Here is a 27,584-nt window from a genome sequence, read left to right on the forward strand (position 1 = left end):
TGTGTCAAATGCAAATTCCATTTGTCCAAAGCATAGCTGGGAAACCCTTAAGCAAGCAGTCAAATGTGAAAGCCTCAGCCCCACCGCCCTGTTTGACCGAGAGACCTGAAAGTTGTTGTATACAGTAGGTGTCATGTCGATGCCGAACATTTTTTCCTCGAGGATAAAAGCATATAAAGTCCATCGAGATAGAATTTCCGCAAATGGAAATTTTGGAAAAGCTTTTTCGAAATCATCTCACGATCCGTTAGTCTAAATAACACCAAATGTTGTATGCATGTTCCGTGGACACGGAACAAAGTTCAAGGTTGCCATAAAACAAAAGGGTTGACTGCAATGTCTGAGATATTATCTAATTAATTAGCCGATGAATGTCATGTTGCAATATCTAATTATCACAAGTCCACGTCACAGTGGCATAGCAACACAACTCAGTGGGCGCAGCAAGGTCAGCACTGTCACGGACCACACCACAGAAAAAATACTCAAATTAAAGCAGCATATTATGAGTCAAATAGGAATAATGTGCAATAGCCAGCAAATCTCTATTTCCTATTTTATTTTATTCTTTTCAGTTTTATAAAGGACATCAGAGCTAAGAGGTATTATTTCATGCAGCTTGCACCTATTTCGTAAACCGCAGCGTCTGAATCCACCTCCTGGCATCCGGAGGGAAGGGATGGTGGAGGTGGAGGAGGGGAATGTCGGGCTCACATTTGCTCTCTTTTTTTTCCTCTCAGTGGGGTAGTGATGAAGTGAAGGAAGAACCCACTCGTTCAGAACCCTGGTGTGCCTGGAGTGAGGAAAGGGCCAACATTTCCCTTTCCTTTCATATCCCCTCAAAGCTCCTGAACACCACCCAATTTATCTTAAGCACCTCTTCTACTCCCCGCTCAGTTTGAATGTGAAAGCAGAACAGAAGGCTCTGACACACACCATTCAGCTTAGTACCTCATTACAAGTTCAACAGCCCTTCCTATGTTGGTTGCAGTTACAAATATGGTAGTGATTAGTTGAGCAGGTCAATCACAGGAATTGGATTTTTCACAAATTATATATATATATATTATTTTTTCATTTTTTTATTTCAGTAAACTGTTTTTTGCACTCGATCATGCACAGTGAGTGAGGGTTGAATTCCTGAAGGAAAAACGAGTCTGTTTGTCCCTGAGTTGTGGAATTCTCCCTAGAATGACCACTCTCGGCTCCTGGTTTGTTTTTTTTGTTTTTTGAAAGGATTTGTTCACTACAAGCAAATCATTCACTAGTCTTGCATCATGATTTGTCGGCCATGATGATAATAATAATAATAATAATAATAATAATAATAATAATAATAATATATTAATAATACATATAGTTACAGGCAGCAATACACAGGGTCCATTATCGACACCAATTACAAATGTTCTAGTTCCCATGGAACGTAGCATCAGTTTGTCCTGTCGCTCCTCTTTACATCAGCATTACGTCTAAAACAAATTACATTTTCAGAGTTTCCAATCAACGCAGCATCGACTCACGTGATGATGCGGTGATTAGATTTTTTCCGAGTCCTGGTGACATGCAGAATTACTAATACAAGCTAATACACTTGTGTGCTATTACTTTATCCTAAACATTAGAAGTCTACTACCTGTAGTCCACAGAGTCCTGCCTCGCGGTGTGTCTGTGGAAGGAAATCACTCCGTGTGGACTTTTCCAACAACACGCCTCCATTCAAACGGATTAAACACTGCATGTCCCTCAGAGGCGTTTCATCAACTTCTTAACCCTACGGACCGTGAATAAAACGGACCCGATGCAGACCCGTTGCTCTGGAGCTGCAAGGGAACTCCATGTGTGAGGCCACAAACACGGCATATGTTTTGGACTGTTTTCCACTCCTACAGTTTGTGTGTTACGACTGGCTCCAATGCCGCAGGAGGTACACGGCACCGGGTTGGATGCGAACGGACTGCGTTAATATTTACAAAAAGGGAAAGAGCGTAAAATGTCAATCGAAAAGCCCCACTGACATCAAGCAGGTAAGATGGTACACACACGCACGCACGCACACACACACACTGTCTGCAACCACTACAGAGCGATGGATTCCACACCACATAGCTCGCACGGTGCGTACAAAGCCACAACCAGCAAATATGTAACAAACTAGATGATGTCACAAAGCGTCTTACTCCACACATCTTGACCGGAAGTTTTAGAACCGTTGCGTGTCGGTGATGCATGGAACGTTCGGCTGCTTCCGGTCAAATTGAGTCGATTTCTCACTAATTGATGCTGGCACTGCATGTTGATCGATTCAGATGAAACTTGAACCACGAGATTTCTGCTTCAGCCTGACCTCAACCGTGTCCTCTGCAAAAGCGCAAAGGAGAATAATTATAATAATCCGAGCAATAACACTGAATAATAGTAAACATAATAGGCACAGTTCTATGGGTTTGTGATGATTTTAGGGGTTAACACGACAGCCTATAGTGCAGGAAAAAAAGTTTGGGAAATCTTGATCATAATAATAATAATTCTGATAATTCTGCATATTTATAAACCGAAACAAAACGACACACCCAGCGGTCGCTATGCAGGCTGAAGCTCTGCAAGCTGGAAATGCTCCCAGTATTTGGAAACGGCACCATATTTACAGTGCGGTTTCGGGATTTCGGCGCGGAATCGACATCCTCCTGGAGGAGAAGCCGTCAGTGTCAGGTGATTATATCCTGTACCTGTAACCACCCAATCACCTCATCTCAAGTTCAGTGATCCTTCGCAGGAAGTTGTGGAAGGGTGGGTCCATGGTGTACCTCATGGCTACAATAAGCACACAATCATTTTTGTGATGACTCGAATAAACCTTTCTCTTTAAACTGGTTTCATGTTTTATTTTGTGTTTTTCATGAAATTTCTCCTCACAATTCCTCAACAAGATTTGAGACGTTGACCGTTGAGTTTGAAACCTTTGATTTCAGAATCGGAATCAAATTGATTCAGCTAAGTTTCACATACAAGGGGCTTTTCTTGGTGAATTTCCGCACAGACGATTAGCATGAATAAAGATTAACAGTGTAAATTATTCAGTTGTATACAGAACATACAAAACATGATTCTGTGCACAGGATAATTCTAATTATATTGTATTTTGTGAATGTTAATACATTATGCCTTTTTTAATTGTCATGGAAAATTGGTAACAATTTATCATGAAAACTGACAGATGCAGCTCAAACGAAGGACGTTGTTTTTCCAATTGCGTCAGAATTCCAAAAACATTACCCACAAGCCCACAAATGTCATCCTAAATATGTTGAATAATATGGATGCAGTTACTTTTGATTTGTTTCAGGTTGATCTGAGCCTGTATCCATGTCACAGAATATTCACATGGACTGGTCTTTTTTTTTTTTTTTTATACTAGGTGTGCTATTATGGCTGTAATTGAGCGTGGCTGCAGTAATGTGAAAAACGAGGGTAGAAATCATATTTCCAGCCGGTCGTGAGTTGTACAGAGGCTTCAGAATAGCGTAGCTGTCCTCCTCTAAAACGCTTCCTTGTTCAGAAATCCATTTAATCAGAGTGGTAAGTGTGCAAAGCGGTTTGGACCAACCGTACACAAACAACATGCTGTTTAACTCCGAGGGGTACCCTATGGAATAAAACGATGGTGCACACTTCACCTGCTCCGGGAGAGGTTAAATCCAGGTTAACAGAGAAGATATAAACACTGACATAAATACAGTCTTTTAAACTCTTTAGATCATGAAGTTTCCTCCGCCGACAAAAATGAGGGTCAATATTATTGACAGTTATGACGTGACTAGAAAGATGTGACTAGAATCATGATCACAGCACCGTGCACATGTAGGCTATTATCCAGGTCTAAAATGGGCGAGTATGTAGGTCAAAACTAGCAAATCGAGGAGTTTGTCGACTATTAGGGGATACTTTTTACCGGAAAGCTTTCATATTGATTGAAAATGATTAAGGGAGAAACATGTTAAGATAATCAAACACTCTTAACTGAGCCCCAGCTAAGGGGTCTGGGGAGCAGATAATGCATGGAGATATTAGAGCAAGGCTACATTGCCGGAGAGGAGGCAGATGGAAGTGAAGGTGGGGTCCAGCCTCAGACTGAAGAGATGGGCCTTCAAGTCTCCAACGAAAGACGGGGAGCGATTCGGCCGCTCTGACGGACGAGGGGAACCTCGTTCCAACCATCGGGGCGTCGGGAATGGGGGGGGGGGGTCGTGGCTGTGATAAACGACCCTTGAGACCACGTAGCGGCGGAGGAGCGAGGCCTGCAAGGGGGGAGGCGAACCAGATGGAGTTTGGAACAGGACCAGCGATTGGAGATATGGAGGAGCAGTTGGATGGACGGCCTTGAAGGAGAGCACCAGCTCTCTGAGCAGAGATGGGAAGACAGTGAAGTGACTGAAGGCGGGGAGTGACGTGAGCAAATCGTGACTGGTCGAAAAACCGGACCGGCTGCTGCGTTCTGGGTGCGCTGTAGAGGTCTGATGGAAGAGGTAGGTCGTCCAGCCAGAAGAGCCTTACAGTATTTAGTATCTTGGAATCACGCAGAGATGCGCCTCTTGGTTTGCGATATTCCAAAGTGGGGAAAAGGGAGCTAGAGTTGAGCGTCATCGGCATAGCAGCGGCAGGAGAAGCCATGGGAGGGGATCACGTCGCCGAGGGATTTAGTGCACAAGGAGAACAGCGGAGGCCCCAAGACCGAACCCTGAGGGACGCGGTTTTTAGAGCGCAAGGTTTGGACAGGGATCCTCTCCATGAGACCTGCTGTGAGTGACTGGCCAAGTATGATGTAATCCAGGCAGGCGCATATCCTGTAATTCCGATTTCGGAGAGGGCGGAGAGAAGAATGTGGTGGTTAACTGTGTCGAAGGTGGTAGAGAGTTCTGGGAGGGTCAGGACAGACGAGAGGGAGGAAGTCTTGGCAGAGCGGCGAACCTCCATCACAGCGAGGAGAGCGGTCTCGTTGGAGTGGGAAGTCCTGTATTGCCTGTTGATAGCACAGGTAAAAAAAAAAAAAGAAAAAGCCCTAAATTGTGTTGTAAAATGTTACCAATCTATGAATGAAAATAACGTTTCCCATTAAAGGATTAATAAAAAACACGATTTTTGACGTAATTAAAGAGTCAATTTTAATTTTAAAAGGTGTATTGTTGTTAAATCTGTAATTAAAAGTTTATGCTATGGTAAAAAATGGTCAATAACCAGTCTGTATTTAATCCTCAAAGATATGCTGATGCTCAAATAAAGAAACCACATCATTTGTACTGCATCAGAGTGTTCCAGAGGTTTACTTGCAACCGGTTGGAGCGTTTCAAAAAGTTTACAATGTCGTTGCCTGATTCAGAACCATGCTGCACTTTATTTTTATTGGTATAATGTTATTTGGCTGCATTCATAGAAATAAGATAGAAGTAGATATTCACAAAATCCAACAAGGCAATTGTAAACAAATATATTCCCATATAGTCCTGTGTTAACAAAGTGTACACAACTCATTTGGGATGTCATGTTGCCGAAGACAGAGAACAGAAAAAGAAAAGTGACCCATGTGTAAACTGCGATGGTGGAATGCTGCCCACCATGTGCGTTATTGTTGTCAGAGTGAGTGAGTGTTATTTAGGCCCTGATCATAAAACATGGCTCATACTGAGCTGCAGAAGGGATGTAATGAGGGGAGACAACACAGTTACATAGAGATTGGAGTTAACATGTACTTCAGGGTGACGTGTATGGAAGACAGATGGTTGTCTTTTTTGAATGACAAATCAGTTCAACCGTATTTCCAATGTCCAGTCCAGTTAAAGAACTATGACCACAACATAGATTAAATTATTTTAAATTTAGCATTAAATGCTTTCAAACCACTTTTATCAACAAGCCTGAATTAAAATTCCAGGGCAAAAAAAAAAAAAGACTTGTGCAGAAGGTAGCATATGAAAATGCAAAACAGAAAAATCGACATTTTTAACTGGAACTTACAGCGATTGGGGAAATGATATGAGACTGTAGCTGTGATTACATTTTTTTTTTATAAATACATTTGACAGTCTGGCCCTGAATTTAAGCCCTAAACTTAAGTGTGCCTAATAATTTGACATTTTCATTTAAACGGATTAATGGTGAAAATATTGTTTTGCAAATGCCATACAGTATATATAAATACACTGAGATTTAGATCGCATCGGCTAATAATATTCAGCCTCCTAGCAAAAAAAAAAAAAAAGCCTTTAGTTATAGTCATGCTCATAAACAAAGGAACGTAATTTTGAAGACAAAAAAAAAAAACCACTTAAAATAATCTTTGGAGGGGTTTTGCCAAATATCAGCAATATAATCTGAAAACAGTCAGTCCACTTGTTTCTGGCAATACAAGCCCTGAGACAGTCCCCAACAGGGATGAGGTCACCTCTCGTTGGTGATGATAACGGATGTGCCAATGTAATGTGGGATGTCCCGGTGGCCTTCTGGGGAGGGACTCGGGGCGGGGCTTTGGATTTTATAGTTGAAGGGCGAAACCTCATTTCCATGGCAACTGTAACTGTCCGTTAAATGGCTTAGTGTGGCGTAGGGAGGGGCCTTCAATGAGCTATGATTGCCCAGCACTTGGTGAAGGTTCAAAGACACGTACGGGGCTTGGGCAGGCAGCCCCACCTCAACTCCGACTCCGACCCCTACGCCCATTCCTATCCACATCTTTCTCTCCTTCTCCAAGGCCTCACACTCTGGTTCTTTATGGTTTGCACGCTCTTTGTGGCCGCCGGCATGTTCTGGATACCTGCCGGCTTTAAAGCGGTAAGGAGCATCCATCATGCGGAGCTTCCTCCTCTGCTCCAGCACCACCTGCATGGGGAAAGGCTGGCTAATAGCAGGATAGGGGCGGGGCTGCTCACAGCTACCCTTGCTCAGGACCAAGCCACTGAGTAAAGGATAGGGCAATGGCTTGCCTTCGCCTCGACCCTCACCGCCATTAGTGGCTTTGTAGTAGATGTCCTGTTCGAACGGCTGCTTGCTGTCCTTAGCGGCCCGTGGTTGGTGGTAGTCGTCGCTATCTGTGGCCCTTCTGTTGATGAGCGCTTGGAGTTCACAGGCCTCGTCCTTGAACGTGCCGTTGTGACACAGGGCTGTGCAGCTGGCGAACGCCTCCGTGTGGCTCTGACCGGGGTAATTCCCACTAGTTGCCGCCACAGGGTCTGACAAAGAAAATGGAGATCAGTGAGAATTTACACTAATCTGCCACTCAAGAAAGGGATGAACTACCTTGCCAATAATATTGAAGAAAATATCCAGTATTTTCAAACCTAGTTCACCAGGTGTCAACTTAATCTTCGGTCTAGTATTAAGAGAATAGCTTCAGCTGACTGCCAGTCGTGAGCAGTCATGACTACGTTTTCCACGTGATAACAGTTTTCCTCCTTTCCTTGTGATAGGGGCACCAGGATTAATAATCGTAATATAAGCAAAATATAATCATAACAGTTTTTTATCTCATAAAAAGTATTTAGAAGTACGTTTTTCAAATCAAATTCCTAAAGTTAAAATAAAAAGCATTCATAAGCCATGTTCAGCAAGATGGTGGTCTGTGATATATTAGTCTGTGACTAATATATACATTATGTGATATTTATATGCATAACAGCATATTCAAAGCTTCAATATGATTGGAATCATGACGTCAACACTCTATTGATGTTAAGTTGATGTGAAATAACTTTGCATCCAGTCTGTGTGGGTTTCATCCAAAGTCTACCTTTTGTTGTGGTGATGACCCCCGAGGGGCTGAGGGAAATCCCGTCGTGCGCCTTGGGACTGGCATAATTCCAGCGCCCAACGGGCCCCGCTCCCTGCAGCGAGCTTATGAACTGCTGAGCCAGGTGAGAGGGTGAGGCCAGCGCAGGGACGGGAGATCCAGCCAGAGCTCTGTTTTGGGGCTCCACGTACAGGTGGCTGTAGGGGTAGGGAACAGGAAGGCCGCACGGAGCGCTGCGGACCACGCCCCCGACGTCAAGAGTGGAGTGTGGCCTCTGCTCCTTGCAGGATGTGACGAGGTAGTGTGGCGCCTCGGTCCTCTTAGATCCCTGCGACGAGCAGCCCTGCTTGTCCGCCTCCACCGGGCGGCTGCACAGCTAGGATTCAGAAACGGCAGTGGTGACATTTTCCAATCTTTTGATTTTTTTTTTTTTTTTTTAATACAGGCTCCATAGAGATCCAGGAAGATACAGGACCTTCCCCGTTTCATTTTGACGTGTTTTAACATCGCATCTTAACTGGCACATAAACACTGGATATATTTTCAATACTATAATATAAATAATAAATAAATAAATAATACAAATAAACACACACACGCACGCACACACACACACACACACACACACACACGTATAAAATTATTATTATTATTGTATCTTTTTTTTTAATCAGCCATGTGCATGAGGAGCAAGCCCCCCCTTAAAAAAACACAATAATCTAGGATAAACATGTAGTTGACTGTTGACTGTTCGACTTTCAACATAGAACAAAGATGACTTTGAAGTAATACCTAGACATTGGGAGCGGTTCCTGTTGGACAAAAAATGACCATGCGCATCAATATTAAACTATAGCGGATCACAATGTGTGGAGTAGAGCTGTGACGGTTTAAAAATGCTGAACATTTTTTAATATCAAACTGAAATATTTTGCTTTCAAATTCCAAATGGCAAAAGAAAAAAAAAACGTCTCATACGGACTAAGACTTTAGAATCTCAATATCTAAATTCACTTCTTCTAAATGACCAGGATCAAGCAGCGTTGTTTACGCTGTTCCATCATGTGAGCAAGTGAGTGAGCCTAGGTTAGTCTGCAGTCTAGGCAGTCTGCAGAACGGGCGATGTTCAACGTCGAACACTTAATCCCATCCCCCCGTGATTTGATTGGTTTAGCCGTCGAATTTGGGCGGGGTTAAACATTGATTTCATTGGTTGGGACTTAAAAGAACACAGGGAACTGCTCCTTGGTAAATGCTCGGTTTCGTATTTTAAAACATAATGATCCCTTTGAACCATGAGTTGACAAGTTAAACATCCATAATATACGCCTGGTAAAAGGAGCATGGCATCACTACTCATGTTCCAGAGGGTTCCGGTCATTTTTATCGCTTTGTTTTCATCCAAATAGTCTGGAAAATGTCGGTTTAGAGATGGTTAAAGGGGACCTATTAGGAAAAACTCACATTTTCAGTGCTGGGGCGCATACATGTGGGTCCGTGATGGGCCTACTAACGCACAAATTTAAATCTATTTCAGAAAACATGTGGGAAACGAGCCGTTCAGCTTTGCTGCCCTCCTACACGAGGCCAAGGACGTTATTCTCATTAGAACCGTCCATCATCGGCGTCACTCCACCCACAACTGGAGTTACCGCTCCGCGTTTCTCCAAACAAAAGCGTCGATATTTATTTTTCTGACATTTCCATATATTAAGTAAAATAAAAAAGCCGCAAGCCCCGCCGTATCCCGCTGTGCTCTAGTTTAGATATAAGCTTGGAGATGGTTACGTTTGGGTGCAAGGTTAGAGATGGCGGTTAGGGTTATGGTGTCATCCAAGTCCAAAGGGACATTTTTTCGGACGATTGGGGTTTCGTAATCATGGGCCCTCAGGACGATGGCATGGCACCTGGATTGTAACTAAGGTACATTTACTCAAGAACTCTACTTAAGTCCAAATTTGAAGTTCTTGTACTTTACTGGACTATTTCCATTTTATGCAACTTCATACTTCATATAATATTGTTTATTATTGTGTAATTGTTTTCTATTGTTAAATATTCTTTTTTTCCTCCACTACATTTATATGACAGATACAGTTACAAGTTACTTATTTTTTACAATTTTTCAGCCGCTTCCTGTCCAGTGAAAACTATGTATCACCAAATTGGGTGAGTTTCAGTGTTTGTGATAAACTGAAGGATTAAGTGTTCCTTTATGTGTACTTCTGAAACAAAATAAACTATTTAAAAAAGAAAGCACCTTTGGATTAGCTGGGGAAAAGCATTGTCACGAAGCGGGATGTGACACTCGACGCTCACAGCTAGCATCCAGTCACCATCGACGTTTAACCTCGCCCAAATTCGAGAGTTAAACCAATCAAACCACGGTGGCTGGGAATAAACGAACCCCATTCTGCAGGCTGCAGCAGGGTCACACCGCCGGCGATGGGGCTACAGCGTGAAGCCGAGCAGCTCTCGTCTCGTCGCCGGGTCTCTGTGCCTCTGGCTTTTGTGGGCGTGTCGGCTCAAAATGGACTAGCTGTTGAGGGCGCATCAAACATGTCAAACCTCTCTCCCTTTCCATATTTAATATACAGTATATAGATAGACGGTGCCGTGGGTACTTTTCTTTCTTTCCTTTTTAATGGTGTAGCTGTTTACTGCAAAATGAATTACCTCTTGAAAAGACTGCGCAACTAGTCTTGCCATCCGTCCCTTAAAATAAAGAACTGTCTTTGTAACATAAAATGACGTGTCCCTTAGTTTATGGATAGTTTAAGGGACTTTTTCCATGAAAAAAAAGAAGCCTAAAACGTGAACGAAGAAGTGGTCCGGGAGTCCATTTTCCAAGGATCAGTGCCATTGATATCATATCTTACCTCCCATTGGCTGTCGCCTGGCGCCCGACTCTGCTCATTTACATAATGTTGAAACCTGCTCAACTCTCTATAATTCCGGAGCTGCACATGAAGTATGATGGGGGTTTGTAAGACTAGGACGTCCATGTCAAAAGATCGTACTTTAATCATGTGGTGAGCTTTTTCCAAGAACACCCATCCGACAGTACCTGAGGATATGGGGCGGTTTTGAGTTTGGTCTTGACTTTCGCGGCTTTGGTTTTGAGATGTTTGAGATGCTCCTGAGGGGATGCCAGGTTGCTCCTGCAGCAGGGGTCCGTGTTGGTGAAGCGGCTCTGCTCTTGAGATAGCTGCAGCTCCTTGTACTCAATGTCCCTGTACACGACGAAACACACAAAACCCAGACATACAGTAGACTATTTATGTAATTGGTTGCGGTAAAATGTTGCGTGTCTTAAATCATCGTCAGCTGTGTGCCGCCTGTGAAACTCCACGTCAGTGGTGTAGGGTTGCCAGTTGAGTCAGCTGAGTTTTTGTGGACAGTAATGATCTGGTGCGAGGCATTGCAGTTTGTACCTGGCAACCCCCTTCTCACTGGAAGTGGTGCCCAGCTGACGGATAAACGGTTTACATCCATAATAGTTCTGAATGTAGCTGCATTTACAACCCCTGTGATCCGTGTTTTTGTTTTTATTTTTGAAATCGTCATAAAGACACAATGGAGCGGTTTCGTGGAGACAGATTAGGCCTAACATGATCACACTTTTAATCTGGACTAATGTAAATGGCCTCTCTCAGTCATGTTTAAAAAAAGTCTCAGACTTGCCCTAATCTTGAAAAAAAAATCTGATTTCCAGAAGGAAGATTAGAGCTAATCTAGGTCCAAGTGAAGTCTTAAATTAAACCTGGGGCTCCAGGTGGACCTTGACAATAGAGAAAATGGATGATCTGGACTCCAGCATCAAGGCCAGACAGAAGCAGCTGACTTGTCCTTCATGATCTTAGTCTAGGACCTCCTAGTCTAGACCTGATTCATCTTAAATTAAGCAACGTCTCAGAAAAACATCTTTTAAATTCTGGATTCATTTAAGTAGGATTAGTCTGGATTTTTTGATTAAACGCTGTCAGTAAAACCGCCCCATGACGTATAACCTTGTATAATAACTCAGCTTTTGAGATGCCGAAAGATGTATATCACGAAGCAAAGTCCCCGAAAACTGGGATATTTCATTTGGTAGGTGGGAAGCGTGGACTCACGTTAGGACGTAGTTAACGCTGACAATGCAGTGAGGTCTGGAGGAGCGACTGTTGTGGATGATAGTGGCGTAGCTTTGTATCCACACCCAGCCTCCCCGCTTTGAAAGCATCCGGTAGTACTTTGTGGTGACCTGCCCTTTCACCAACACTACGGGAAGTTGAAAGAATAATTAGCAATTATCAATAATAAATAAATGTTATTGTTATATATGTTATAAATGTACATTAAAAAAAAAAAAAAAAAAAAAAATATATATATATATATATATATATATATATATATATATATATATGAGTTAAGATTATATATTCTGTTTATAACGTGCTTCCTATGTGCATTGTATAGAGAGGGAACGGAAGAAAGAAAGAAAGAAAGAAGAATCTATTGCGATATTAAAGGTTCTCATCCACACTTACGAAGCACTGGGGGAGAGCAGCTCTTTTTCATGTGAGAAACATTGGCAATCATTATTCCCTGTCGAGAAATTTATCGAATCTTCGTGTTCATTTTGGGATAGATCCAATTTTTACAAAATACAGATCTATACTAATATATAATCAGTATTCATCCCACATCCTATCAAGATTTGCTTGAAGCTGTTCCAAATTGTACAGCTAGGCATCCTATGATTCTTGTGCGTTGCTGGGCAGTACTGTGGAATTACAAGGGATGCATTCTGATCATTGTATTATTTGCAATTGTTTGAGCAGTTGCTCATAAGTCGATGCTGTTTTAAAAAAAACATCACACAATCATCATCCTCTTCTTCCGGAGGTTTTCTGCCCCTCGAGAAGACTCACATAAATGATGAGCGTAGCGTAGGTGGAAGACATCACAGCCGTGGACGTGGTGGTACAGGGTCTTCTCAATCAAGTCCTGTGGCTCATAACCTGTCAGATCCGCCACCCTGGCTCCCACAGTTTGGCACAAAAACATATTTGCTTAAATGGCTTATATCTCATAGTGATTAGTACATTTATTATGCAATAGAAGCAAGTGTCCTACGCCAGCTGAAATATCTTCATTTCCTGACCATCCCAATTCTTCAACCCCTTAATTATCGAATCCATCTGTCCATCGATCCACTCCTCCGACAACCCATACACCCATCTTCTTTATCCAAGCAGCTATGTATTTGTTAGATACCTATCCAATCGACAGTCTATGCAATTTCCCTCTCCATACCTGGAGTCCAAGAAGATGAGCTTGAAGTCCAGACTGGCGCGGAACATGAACATATTACTGTGAAGCTTTATCTCTGTGATGCCACTTGGAGGTAGCGAATGGCCGACAGCCACCAAGCCCACGATTTGGTAGCAGGTGTCGTACAGCGGAAGGTCCATCATGTACTGACGGATCTTCAGGTAGCCACTGCAGTGGATCACCTGCCAAGGCAAAGAATAGGAAGTTTCTTATTGGATGACTCAGATGAAGAAAACAGCGGTACAGGTTCGTTAGGTAGCCGCCTCATCCGTTCAAACAGCCAAATCCACATGGAACAAAGTGTGCGTTCGTGGGAGACCTCATCCCTTCCTGATTGCCTTCGTATGCTCCCTACCCTCAATGAATTATGGACAAAACCATCTCAGTCAACGCCAAGTAAAGACCAAGATGCATGCAAGTCAGGAGCAAGAAAAGGCTGTTCCTGGCCGAGACCAGGTTTGAGTACCAACAGTAAGCTCCTGTCCTTTCATATACTGTAGCTATATAAAGTATTAGTATATATTCAAATAAATTAGTATGTTAAAATGCACTGACCTTAATCTGTGTTCCCACTCAAGAGAAAGAGACCTTACTATTGCGCAATATCCAGACTCATTTGAGAAAAATAATGGTGTGAGAGAAATTCAAGTTATTTTCATTTCAGCTTAAACGTCTGAAAAAAAGTTATTGGGATATCTCACTTACTGTATTGCATAACTGAGACAAAGCAATTACTTACCACTAAAGGTTCACAGCAATAAATTTGCACCAAATGAATCCTTCCTGACCCCCCGCCACCGCTTTTTACTTATGAAACCTCGACTGCCAAAGAATATTTTTGTCGTCCCAAAGAATGTGTTGTTAAAAATCACCAAGCCTGCCCGCGCCTGAAAGCGAGAGATTGAGCAAAGCCCAACTCTACCTGTCGGCGAACCGATTCGGGAGATATGTTCGGTTAAGAATGTTTTCTTCATTAAAACAGAGTGTGTCATCACCTTGTATCCTCCACACGTCAAGCCTGCATTGCGCTTAGCCAGGACACACTTCATCCTCAGGAAGAAGGAGCGCTCCATTTCATATTCTGTGGATTAAAGACATATATGAGAAACGCAAAGGGTAGACTTTGATTTGACAAGCTGTCAGCCGGCCAAATGTCAGCCACATTGCAGCCAACCCTTTTATATTTTTAGCAAAGACACAAACTTTTTCAATCGTGCGAGAAAGTGATATTGTTTAGAATAACTAAGCCAATGCAAAACCAAATACTGAATATAAGATCCATCCATCCATCCATTGCAGCCTGGCCTAGTCAGGGCCTATCGCAGATTGCTGAGCGCACAGCAGGGAGACACCCCGGATCAGATAGCACCTACACTATATAGGTTTAAATACTACTCTGGGAATCACAGATGAGAACTTTCCCAAAAACAAGACCTCCGTCACCCTTCATCCGTCATTCCAGTTCACTCATTGGAGTACTCTGCAGAAGACCTTAAAACTGGAACATCCCCATTTACCTTTTCCTGGACCCGTGCTACCGTTCCTCCGCGGAACACGCCCCGTCCCAATACCCCGTCCCATGCCTCAGCTGATCCCATAATATTCCTCTCACTCTCCCTATCTGCTTGTTTTTTACTTTCCCTGTTTGCACATGTTTGTCTGCTACATGTATCACCCTGTGCCTCTGTTTGTCTGTTATAAAAATGTGCTGTCATTATAAAAAATAATTTGTTCTCAATGCCTTTGCTGGTAAAACAAAGGTAAAATAAAAAATAGACAAACTAAAAATGGAACAGCAGATTATTCCCCAAATCAAGGTAAGATGAATAACAATTAGGACGCAGTTAGCAAAACTCTGGCAAAAGAAATGTGAAAGACTTTGTGTTCGTCTTTGTCTGTCTGGGCCCCAACTTTGTTACTTTGCTCTAAAGTATTAAATGCAAACAAAATGTAAACAACATGAATGAGTTGGGCAGAGAGGTATTCATAAATGCAGGTAATAATTGGGGGCCGAGGTGAACGAATGGAGGGGGAGTTACCTTGGGAGAAGCAGTGGTGCGGTGCCTGTTGGGCACTAAGAACGCTGGTCATCTCATCATGGTCAGACGGATGGATATACTCAAATATACTGTTTCCTGTCAGTTCTACCTATGGGACGCAGACACATGCATGCATGCATGGAAACAGACATTTTGATTACGATGACTGCTACTATATACTTAAAATATTATACTACTTAACCGCCAGTATTGCATTTTTGTATATTTGTATATCTTTATATATGACTATTTCTGATCTGCAGTGTAATGCACCAAACCCCACCAGAACAGATTCCTGGTATATATAAATGTACCTGGCGAATAAACTCATTCTGATTCCGATTCTTATATAGCTTAATTTAGACATCCTCAGTCGGGGATATTTTGGTTCTTTTTCACTGGGCAGAAAGATCATCATGTTTTGTGTATATGTAAACACATGTATATACATGGATGACACTCATCTTTAGCCAATCTCTCCTTGTCCAATACTAGCTCCTTGTTGTCCTTGTATAGTCAGCTGATGATTATTAGTTTAAGTGAAAAAAATATGTGAGACTTGTAGAGACTTGACCATATTGGAACGGAAATCCATGGTAAAGGATAGTCTGACGGTGGTGTAACAGACGGAAAATCTCTGATGTTCGGTCTTGCTGTCTCCGCACATCAGTCTGCAAGTAACATTCTCTGGTCTCCAATGACAAAATGCAAAGAACAGCGAGTGATACAGGAAAACACTAAATTAAACCAATGACAACAGAAGAAAATAGAATAGCTTTGTTTTCTATACGGGAACTTTGTTGTCTGTTTACTCATTTATTATATTTTTTTATTTATAATTACTAACTTACGAATGCTCCTTGCTATTGCTTGTGCTTATCTATTCAACATTTTGCAACTTCTGATATCGAAGCACAAAGAGGCTTTAGGGGAAGATATCCACTAAATGAGTCTCAAAGTGATGATTTAAGGGATGTGTTGGGAGACTGATAATGCATCCCGAATGTAAGTTCCTTGGTGTTGAAACAACAATGCATTTGAGCATTTAATTGTATTATAAAGCACATTCTGTTATTGGCCAGGGACGTCCTGGCCAGCAGATCAGATGAGTTATCAACCTGGTGCATCTTTTATTAAGCGATAGGCCTTTGTGTGAAAATGTTAAGACTTAGTGCAGTGGATTGCATTACATGACATTAGATGCCACAGCAATTTGGGAGGCCCAGGCCAGCCACCTGAGACTAGTCTGGCCTCCCATGGCCCCACTTATAACCACCCGACAGGTCTGCAGTGGGAGAAAGTTTTCTAACAGTATTCATTATTTGGTCTTCCTCTCAATGAAATGCATTGATGTAGATAGACGGTGACTTTTCTTAATAACCGACACCTAAAGGCACCGTGGATGAAGGAGGTGATCGTGGACCTTGACCAACACTGACACTGATCACTTACCCCCTCCTCTATTCTGAAGGACGGGGTCTATCGAGCTCAAACTGGACTTTTATGACTACAAATAAGTGCTTATACTGTACCACAAGCTAAAAGAGGTCTTACCTGGGAGAGACCAAGGTGAACTGATGCAGTTTCAGAGATGTACATGATTTTACCATCCGAAGCAACAACGAAAACAAATCCATCCAGGGTCTGGAGGAGGAAGAGAGCACATTGTAATTGCACAGAAGTAATGATTAGAAAGCAAATATGGGATTTAAAATCTTTCCTTTTTTTTTTAAATTAACTTATATATTTTTTTGCATGTTGAACGAAATCATTTGCATGAATTGTTCAGTGATCAGCATATGGACTGATAAAAATATAAATTTTCAACAGTTTTAGGAAACGTTATACTGAAAATGGCTCGCCTTAAAACTCCCAAATGGAGTCCAGAGGAATCAGAATAAAGAACTTAGGAGCCTAGAACATATCAATAAAGCATATCGCCGATTGATCTGAACTGTCATCGTCACCACAGAGTTACAAATATCCCAGAATGAGATGATTACATATTCAGTGGAGAACACATCTTAGCTTAAGAATTTCATTGTTTTGTGATTGGAGTAAAGGCTCCGTCCCTTGCAGGCCAGGACGAGCCCGCCCGTGCTGCGCAGGGAGATCTGCATAACCCTGGACTGAGCCGTTGTTATCACTGTTATCTTCTGATGCTGTAGGTGGGGACTCGGGTGGAGGTGGGAACATTCCGGCAATCGGCCGGAGCACCGTTAAGGGTTAGGATTTGAATAGGCTGCCTTGTTGTGTGGACATTGTGATTGGTACACGCCATCAGTCAGCTGACTACACTCCATTCTCTGAAACCGAGGGGCTGGGAAATCTGGGAAAGACAGGACACCCGGGTTGATGCTAATTTTGGCCTGTTTACCTGCGCGATGTGACGCACGTTGAAACTTTGGACGTTGGTGCATGAACAGACAGAAATATCAATATATCATTCCATCGTTTCATATCCCATTTTAATTCCAAAATCAGAGGTTTTTGACTTTTTTCCACATGGGGGGCCGCGAAATGTTGTGAGTGTGGGGATCGCACCGTGGGGAGCACCCCGCCGGGCTCTGCTCCACGCTGCTGAAGGACCGGTGCGCGCACCGGCAGCATGGATGCGCCATGCTGCTTCTACTGTGGTGTTGGGTCTTTCATGAACGATCCGATTCTTTTGAACGGCTCAAAATACTCACTAATACTACGTTTTCAAGTTTTATGTTGTTGTTCGTTGAAGTTGCTCTCTCCTCTACTGTTTTATTCCCAATCACACTGGCACTACGATACGCCCCTTTTCCTGACGTGTTTGTGACGTCGAACGTTATGCACCAGAAAAAAACGGCATTTCTCCTGGCAGTGGGAAAGGTGTCAATCGTCTATTTTTAGCGGGTTGATCCGGGTTAACCCGGATCAACCCGCTTATTTTGGTGTGAGTTATATTCCGGCCGCCACTGAATGTAATGAGACAAAAAGAGTTATGTAATGGACATGGGGAAGGTTGAGAGTAATAAACCATTCATTATATTATCAAAATCTCCATTTAAGGCCATTACTGACATACATTGGATTTTGGCAGCAATATTGGATCAAGCATTGAACACAATTAGAGGTCAAATGATCTGTATAAACATTTCGGAAGGTACCTGATCAGAAAAAAGCTCATCATATTATAATTTATTCCCATTTATGGGAGCATGAACCTCTAATTAGTGATATTTGTATTTGATTCATATTGAATTTCAGAGGCCGTGTTGGATTTGGAGAAAAAATCAGAGATGGCCCCCTCGCCAGATCCGGGAAACAAAAGCAACCACTCTACATAGCTTTCACTCACTTCTTTGACTCTTACATTCTCAACCCTTCCAAAATTGGCTAAATTGCAAAACGCTAAATGAATATATGCTACTGGGAGGTGATAGATAACGATCAGTCGACGCAGAGAGCAGCCTCCCTGCGGGAGCAGCCCTCTACAAAGGGGATCACCAGAGCAACAGAGGACAAGCGTTACAATTCAGAAAGGACGAGTTGTCAAACAGACGGCCGACCTCTATCCACAACCACCACATCCCCGTCCACATACCCACCCAAGCTCCAGGACTGGCCGTTTCTACAAGACTCAAATGTAGGACCTATATCTGGGAAGATAGTTCTATTTGACCCTGAAGCTGTTGATGTTGATCATCTTTCAACTCCTTACGTTGTTCAACTTTGTGTTTTTTCAAAGGCCCCTTGTATATTTTTCCTTTTCGCTGACTATATGCAAAGGGTAAGTGCCAGGTCCAATACTAACAACATATGTACGTATAGCATAGCACATGATACTATAGTGTAATATGGTCACGCAAAATGTCAATGTCAATCAGCAAGGAATGGTCAGGCTTTACTGACTTGTAGTAGGTGGGAGCCCAGTTCTTTGGCCATGCTGTCCAGATGACTAACTCTAGAACATTGACCCCAAGCATCTCCAAGGCCTGCGTGGAGAAGACACACACACACACACACACACACACACACACACACACACACGCACACACACACACACATTATATGACAGAGAGAGAGAATGACACTGCACATATGGAATATTTCAATATCTCATCCTCAAGAAAAACAACTTGAACCTTCTAGCCAAAAATGGCCTGTTCTAGCCTGACGTAGACACACAGGCCACCCCGACGCGTTTAGATTTAGTCCGTGCAGAACGTCCGAGCCAAAGACGGAGACATGCCGTAGCATTGAAGTAGAGTGGATAATGTGTCACAAATAACTTGAGTGATGATATGAAGTGTAGATCAAGAAGCTGTCTTTATTTATTTTAATGTATTTATGTATTATTTCTGTTTTTTGGGGTTTTCTTGTTAAAAAACAAGACCAGCCTGATATCTTTAAATGACTAATTTAGTTTTATTTGTTAAACTATATATTTATATTGTAAACAAATACAAAATAAAGGACATAATATGAGGCAGGATGTACTGTATAGCATTGATGCCTGACCTTCGAAACTAAACTAGAATAATATTTTGTCTGAAATGGAAATTCAAATGGAAAATACTGGTAACTGTCCATGGCTCCTAAAATATGACAAAACATGAAGCTACCCTCAACTTCCTATTAAAAATATAAACAGTGTATTCACATGTTTTTGTCACCATCAGACAAACGCACAATGACAGCAGCTCCAATGTTTATGTTAAATTCTGAATGATGATGATTTCTATTAATTGTAGGCCTTAATAGGATGTGAAGGCCAATACTTTAAAATCATGTGTTGTGTTATCACTATGTGTTCTGTTGTAGGCCGACTGTATTTCCCATGCAGTGGTAGCTCTACACACTCGCTGTGTTTGGGCTGGAAATGTGTGCCCTCTCATATTCGTGAAGAGGCATGTGTTCTCATACTCGTACGATTTACAGTCATTCGATGGGAGCACTGGGATCATTTTTCTACATTATTTTGGGCCTCCTCTCCGCACTGCTCCAGCTGCAGTGTGTTGACATGTGTGTTGTGGTTTTATTTGTGGGGCATTTTGTGGGGCTCCTGCCAGTTAGATATTCCATATTAAATTCAAGAGTTACACTTTTAACTTAATATTAATAATGTAATAACAGAGAATGGGGCGAGCGGTGGATAGCTAATTTTAATTGTATCATTTTAGATGTACTTTTATTTTCAGAAAACTGTGTTTTGACTCGTTATTATTATTTTTTTTATATTTGAATGTTTTCTAAATGGCGGAGGATGAACATTTACATACAAATATTTAGTTTCCACTAAAGTAGCATTTCGCCTGCATTTCTACCCCGAATTATTACAATATTCAAGCATCTGGGTGAAAATGTATTCCTTTGAAACGGCCAAAGGGGAAAATATAATCATCCAAAGTAGATTTAGAGGAGTCCTGGCCTTGTTTCAACTTTTGAACCAAATGCCAGATCACATTTGACTGTGTGTGTGTGTGCATGTGTGTGTGTGTGTGTGTGTGTGGCCTATAAGTACTACTACTGCTACTACTACTACTACTACTACTACTACTACCACCGCTACTACTAATAAAAATAATCATAATCATAATCATAATAACATTAAATATAATTATCATAATAATCATAATAATAATAATAATTATTATTATTATTTATTACAGAATTGAGAGAATATGATTTTTTTACTAATTAATCTATTTATTTTATGTATCTATTTATTTATTTATGGATTTCTGAAGAGAAATGCTTGAAATGCAAGGCATCCTGTAATCTTTGTACACGATTAGGTAATACAAGACACGATAAGATATATAAGACAAGACAGGATAATACATAATGCGATACGACTTTATTAATCAGCGGAATAAAATATGTTGAAATGAAATACAGTATGTAGGCTTGCTGAATTAAAAAAACGGGGGGAAAGCAAGTCACAATATTTTAATATTATTATTATTATTATTATTATTATTATTATTATTATTGAAGGCGTTTCAGACTATATTTGTGCTGATTTAAGATTAGAGCACATGATGTTGTCTTATGTAAGTATACACGCTATGAAAGCTGTTGTCGTCCTGTCGTATTTCCCTAAATATATCGGCTTAAGTCGCGGCCTGACAGGGTTTGAGGAAACAATATATTCTATATATATATATATCTATATATATATATTTATCTATATATATAATTGACAGTAATTCTCCACAAAATTTGCGGAATAATGACGTCAAGGCAACGTTACTGTAACATCCAATCGAAACACTGGCAAAAATAGCTGTTGTTCATATCTGGACCCAATCCTCGTATTTTAATGATAAGCGCTGGCTTTGCTTAAACATTCAAACACATCTTGTTCAAAAACATCGAAATGTTTTGAGACGTGGTGTCACTTTCTGGGGCCAGGTTTGAGGGTTGCATGGTGGCCCGAACACACTGTGACCTTATGAGTGATGGCAGAGCAGGAAAGAGGCTGTTTTTCTGACCTTTCACCCCCCAAGTGCTGCTCTCCGGCAGTTTGATCCAGCCATTCATCTTGTTGATTGCTTGAGTCATTTAAAAAGGACATTTGTTTCAAAGTGGCGGAGTCGTTGTCTCGTAAAAAGGTGGAGCAACGACCATTTTAGGACCGAAAACGGCATCCACGGAACATGGGTTACTGAGAAGAATCTCATAATAAAAAAAATATAACAATAATAATAATAGTAATTACAATAATAACAATAACAATAACATTATTATTATTATTATTATTATTATTATTATTATTATTATTATAGGCCTAATATATTGGTAAAATTAGTCGATTTGGTAGCAGTAGTGGGGGAAAAATACTGGTTATTAATTAGCCATATATTATATTATATTATATCATATTATATTATATTATATTATATTATATTATATTATATTATGTTATATTATGTTATATTATGTTATGTTATGTTATGTTATATTATATTATATTATGTTATGTTATGTTATATTATATTATATTATATTATATTATATTATATTATATTATATTATATTATATTATATTATATTATATTATATTATATTGCACCAGAAACTAAGCTTAATAAGATAAATGTTTTAAATTTCCCCGGATTGAACACAAACACATTTCCTCATAGGAAACATGCTGATATTCTTGTTTTAAGATTCTACAACAACAACAAAAAAAACAGTTCAAATAAACTCTGACTTTCACTTGATCTGATAGACTGGAACAGTGTCGGAATTACATTGTCAACTACAATTGAAATAATTCAATTCATTTTCGTCTGCGTTGCCAAGGACCCATCGCATCATCGGGTCCTTGTGACTCTTCGAACGGCTTATTCTGATATGAACATTACTTTCTGTTATTTGGAGAAAAAACAATCCCACAAAGGCGCGTGTCTATAATATACACAGAACAATTGGGTTATAGACGACGGTATAGAATATTCTGTGTATGTTAATGTATTTGACTATTTCGGTTTTGAATTTTTCGGCTATTTGTGTATATTTGGCATATATATTCATTTTTATTTTAGTTTTTATTATTTTATATTATTATTTTTGTTGTCGTTATTATTACATGTATTATTTATTCAGACGTTGAAGCTCATTTTCTATGCTATTTGGTAACGGATCAATCACCATCATGGGAAATTCATCGTATATCCAGAATGTACTTGGCTGGATCAATTAATTCAGATTGTCCCCGCGGTGCGTTTCGGATGTGGACGGCGAACGGGCCTCCGGCGGGTGACCTACCGTCCGGGAACACCGCTCTCATCTTCAGGTAGCTGCTGGTCAGCCTGATGATGGAGGCCTTGTCCAGCTGGGAGGTGATGGCGGAGGGCAGGGGCAGCAGTTTAGCGAGTTCGTAAAACTCCCCGTTTTCCTTCTCTCGTCGCATCTTCGCAGCGTTCTTCGACTTCTCCTTCATCGCTGTCTCCGTGGGCGCGTTCAGCATCCGACGCGATCGCACATAACAGCGGGCCTCCAGCGCTCCCCGGGGCTCCTCGGTGCTCCGGCGCCTTAGATCGTCATCTGTTCATTCGATTTGCAAAGAGAACAAAATCTCTCCCGGGCAGCCGGTGATGGATTCAGACATCTGGTCTTGTGCAGAACCGGACTTTAACTCTCCAAAAACACGGCTGAGGAAAAGCCTCGATCAATAGAAATAGACAGCTCCAGTGTCGTTCTGACAATGTATTTATTTTCTGTTATTAAAAGCCCGAAAATCCATTCTGAGAGAGAGGGAGATACCGAGAGCGAGGAAAAATAATCTGTTTCAACCAGAGATCGGGGGGAATGCTTCGTTCCCTTTCAACTTCTGCTTCAATTAGTCCCGAAAACCAAAAAAAACAAAAACGAGTTCTGCTGTCGGTGCGTGCCGCGTGTTGTCAAATCGTCTGGTCACGGGTCGTTGCCTAAAGGCTCCAAAAAAAAAAAAAAAGAAATGCGTAAAATGTACTGTGGGTCCCTCCGTTCCTCCTCCCCCCCCCCCGCCCCCCCAAGTCCACGGAGGCCCCCGCCCTAACTGAATAGATCCACTTGATTCAGATCCGTGCAGGAGGGAGCTTCTGCAGGGTTTAACACGTGGAGCCCGCTCGCTCCGGCAACGTCCATTTGACCCGGGGAGGACGCGTCTCAGACGAGCGCGCACCGGCCGAGGGAGGGAGGGGGGGTCCGGTCTGGCGCGGTGGGGGCGTGCGGAGCCGTTCCGGTCCACGGGCGGCGGCGGCGGCGGGCCCTGCCCTTTCTGTCGTGGGTGCGACAGTGGCCCGCTCTTCACGTGACAAATCACGTTGCGTGTGCGTCCAAAGAGGCGATGCACTAAACTATACCAAACTGGCGAACGAGACGTGGCGGAACACTCGTGGCGTGAGAGATTCATGCTGTTTGCCTCCTGCTCTGTCCACCCTAGACCCTGTTCTGCACCCACCCACCCCCGCCCCCGTCTACCTCTACACGAATCTCTCTGCTTCACCGTTTATTTAATAAGTTATTGTATATATTTCATTTTTGGACATGATCATTTTATTTTTCTGGTATTTTTCACCTGTATATTTTTTTAAATCCATTTTATTGTTTTTTTATTTTCTGTTATCTAAGCTTAAATGTGTTGTTTATTATTATAGGTTTAGTGTATACTGGCAGATTTTTTTTTTAATCTATCTATCTATCTATCTATCTATCTATCTATCTATCTATCTATCTATCTATCTATCTATCTATCTATCTATCTATCTATCTGTCTATCTATCTATCCATCTATCTATCTATCTATCTATCTATCTATCTGTCTGTCTGTCTGTCTGTCTGTCTGTCTGTCTGTCTGTCTGTCTGTCTGTCTGTCTATCTATCTATCTATCTATCCATCTATCTATCTGTCTGTCTGTCTGTCTGTCTGTCTGTCTATCTATCTATCTAGTCCAGTTCACTGTTATTTCAGATGTCCTCATATTAAAACTGAATGTACTTTAGTTCATCAAAACATGGTACGCTCGTTCTTTGGAGAGGGGGTTTGGTGATGGACACCACAAATGTAAAGAAAATATATGTTATGCAGATCAACTCTGTCTTGGATGCAATGGCTTACAAATACCCTCTGTTTTGTGCCATGCGGACTGACAGCACGGGTTAAAAATAAATAAAGAAGAAAAACTAGGTATTTAATCAGCTGTTGCCCCCTGACACCCCTGTATATACGTCTCAGTCTCCCACAGTTATGGAAAACACCATACAGCCTTTACTTGGGGAAATCATAAGGAATAACCAAATGTTTTGGACTCATTTCTGACTTGACAGGCAATGCCTCTGAAGACCCTTTCTGGGCTTTTGGCCCCTGCCCCTGAAAATGTCTGTACACGGACTGCTCAGGTGGGTTTCCATAAGGCTCCAACTTGGAGTGATGAGGGACCAGCTGAGTCTGAAGCTACATATTATTGTATATAAGGTGCAGATTGCCTGGTTGTGTGAGAGTCAGAGAGAGCAGCAGCTCTCACCTGGTGGGTGAAGAAGGTGCAAAATGAATAAAGCATTTCAATGTTGTCTATTTTGATCAACAATGACCATCTACTGTACGTGATTCTCCGGCTCAGAACTATGTTATGATATGTCAGATTAGTCAGACGAGACTGAGTAAAAACCCCTCAAGGAATCTGAATTCCTCAAGATAGTGACAATTGAAATCAGAAATCCTTCCAAGACCAGCTTGTCAAAATACAAGAAAATTGTGGTTTTGAATCAAACCAAACGGGCTTACTTAGACCAAAGAGGCCAACTTTAGACTTTCCATGACCTCGGGAGAATAGCTCTAATGATCCACGCCCAATGACTTAACCGTTTTTCCTACTTCAGTTGTGTCAAAAATGCTAAGCAATGGAAGTCATGCCATTTTTAGGAGTGTGTAACTTCCTAGTGTGTAGCGTGGCTCTGCAGTGTTCTCACGGGCCACCAGAAGTCAAATCTCTCTATTCGCTGGCTCTGGTCAGGGCGCCTGCATCGACTTCAAAGTGGGCACCTCGTAGACGCATATAGATTTGACACACCGATAAAAATGGCTGCTATTCAGGCGTCGCACTGCGGCATTATGAAGCAAGGCGGATGGATTTGTGAGCACTGTCGCCCTGTGAAACCGAGCGGGCCGCCCGTGGTCGCGACGCTTTCCTAGTCTCAAAACGGTGTTCCCCCAAGTAGCAGGTCCACAAAGCATCATATACACAAAGCAAATGCTACAAATCCTTCTCCTGAATTACGCTGGAGGTTGACACGTTTGTATACAGTGTAGGCCAACTGCTTGTTCCGTTGGTTTGCAGGGTAAGATATTTTCTGACGTAACTTGCCTCTAAAGAGTCCTCTCTCTCGAGGCGCCACCGAGTGTGTTCCACCGACCAGGCAACCACGCGCAAAAGATTGGCACGCGCATTCGCCTTCAAAAAAAGAAATAACGGAAATGATCTCTCGCGTTGCAAGATCAAAAATTGCAAGGCTGCGCTAATTCGTCCGATTCATCAGCTGCAGCCGGAAACGAGTCGTCCGATTTTCCGACTCTTTGTGCGTTTGGGTGGATGGATGGAATGACTCCTTGAGCAAGAACAGAAGAAGAGTCACAATGAGTACGGAGAGCGGGTTTGGCTCCGAGTTGTGAATGGAATTCCCGCCGGGAACAATCGTTTGATTCGGTCAAAATGACATGTTTTGGTGGAATGCAAAGAGTGAATCAGTCATGTTCAATATCAATTATGCCAAATATATTTCCCCGATTTTTCTTGGGCTTTAATGTAGTACACAGAAATTATTTTCAGTTTGTGGGTCGACTCGCTTGCCCTCTCTTTCGCACGACTCACAACTCCCGAGTCATCGAAAGGATTTGCTCCATACGGATGAATCGTACATCCCTATCTGTCGGTCGGCCGTAATAATAAGGAGGAAGTTCTTAGAAATAAGTCGAAGTTGTACGTGTTTCTGACAGGTTTTTTTTTAGAGGTTAACAGGCTAGTGGTGCAGTGCCGTGGGATTATTTCATTGTGAAATGGTGTGTCGTGGAAGGAACAAGGTTGGGAAACTTTGGACCACCTTGAGGGAGCTCCAAACCTGTGTGCACGCAAGTGTGTTCGTGTGTGTGTGTGTGTGTGTGTGTGTGTGTGCGTGTGTGTGTGTTAATAAGTGCAAGAGAGCGTTTGACCGCGAGCCAAGTCCCCTTGCACTCAGCGGCTGAATCAGAGCAGCTGAATTCCCTGTTGCCGCTCTGAAAGGAGGCAACGAGCAAGAGCACGGAGCCTCCCCGAAGCCGTTCTCGCCCTGAGCCACTGCCAACGTCATCTCAGTCTCATAACCAAACATTTAGCTCGCGCTGTAATTAACACTTAGCTATCACACCTAGGACTCACATTATGCATACACTGGATAATTGTGCAGTTGTTGGAAAGGCGGAATGGCGGAATCCTTTGCACCCCTGAAGGAAGCTTTCATAAGTCTCAGTAATCCGTCCATTTATTTGCGTTGGCGTGAGCACGCGGGCTATCGCTTTTCTGTGCGGCTGTCAGCGTTGATGGATGAACACAGCTCTGGTTCCACTGGAGACCATTTCACTGCCCCCACACCCCCTTCACAAAGTGAACACCCTTTCCTTTCTACTTATCAAAGCCGTTGATTGAACTTTGTGCGATTTTAGATAAGATGATGCGGATGAAAGTATTAATGTTATGGAGTTCTAAATGATTTTGCGATAAGTAATAGGAAATAATCTGATGATGCATGTAAGGTGAGGTGGTTCAAGGTTTTATCTTTAAATTTTGTTTCTCTCTACCCCCCCCCCCCTACCCCCACCCCCCCTCCAGTCTTTCAAAGGGAGAAAATACCATCGAGGCGAAAAGGAGTGTCAATTGCAAATGTCAAAAGGTTTAATTTGTACACTTTTTGCCTTTGTCCAGGCAAGCCGAGTATTTGTAAAGCTCTTTATC

General features: G+C 42.0%; 1 protein-coding gene across 1 annotated transcript; it reads right to left on the reverse strand.

Annotated features, from left to right (window-relative positions):
* Positions 1–6,435: 6,435 nt before the first annotated feature.
* On the reverse strand, positions 6,436–23,059 carry sim2 (SIM bHLH transcription factor 2; the record flags this gene model as incomplete). Its single annotated transcript, XM_080014206.1, has 11 exons — positions 6,436–7,223; positions 7,781–8,156; positions 10,848–11,013; positions 11,896–12,043; positions 12,697–12,803; positions 13,082–13,281; positions 14,095–14,180; positions 15,139–15,247; positions 16,693–16,782; positions 19,021–19,103; positions 22,885–23,059. The coding sequence occupies 11 exons, from the start codon at positions 23,057–23,059 to the stop codon at positions 6,436–6,438; spliced, it is 2,328 nt and encodes a 775-aa protein (XP_079870332.1).
* Positions 23,060–27,584: the final 4,525 nt, after the last annotated feature.

This window comes from Zeus faber (genome assembly GCF_960531495.2).
Source record: "Zeus faber genome assembly, chromosome: 14".
Classification (NCBI taxonomy): domain Eukaryota; kingdom Metazoa; phylum Chordata; class Actinopteri; order Zeiformes; family Zeidae; genus Zeus; species Zeus faber.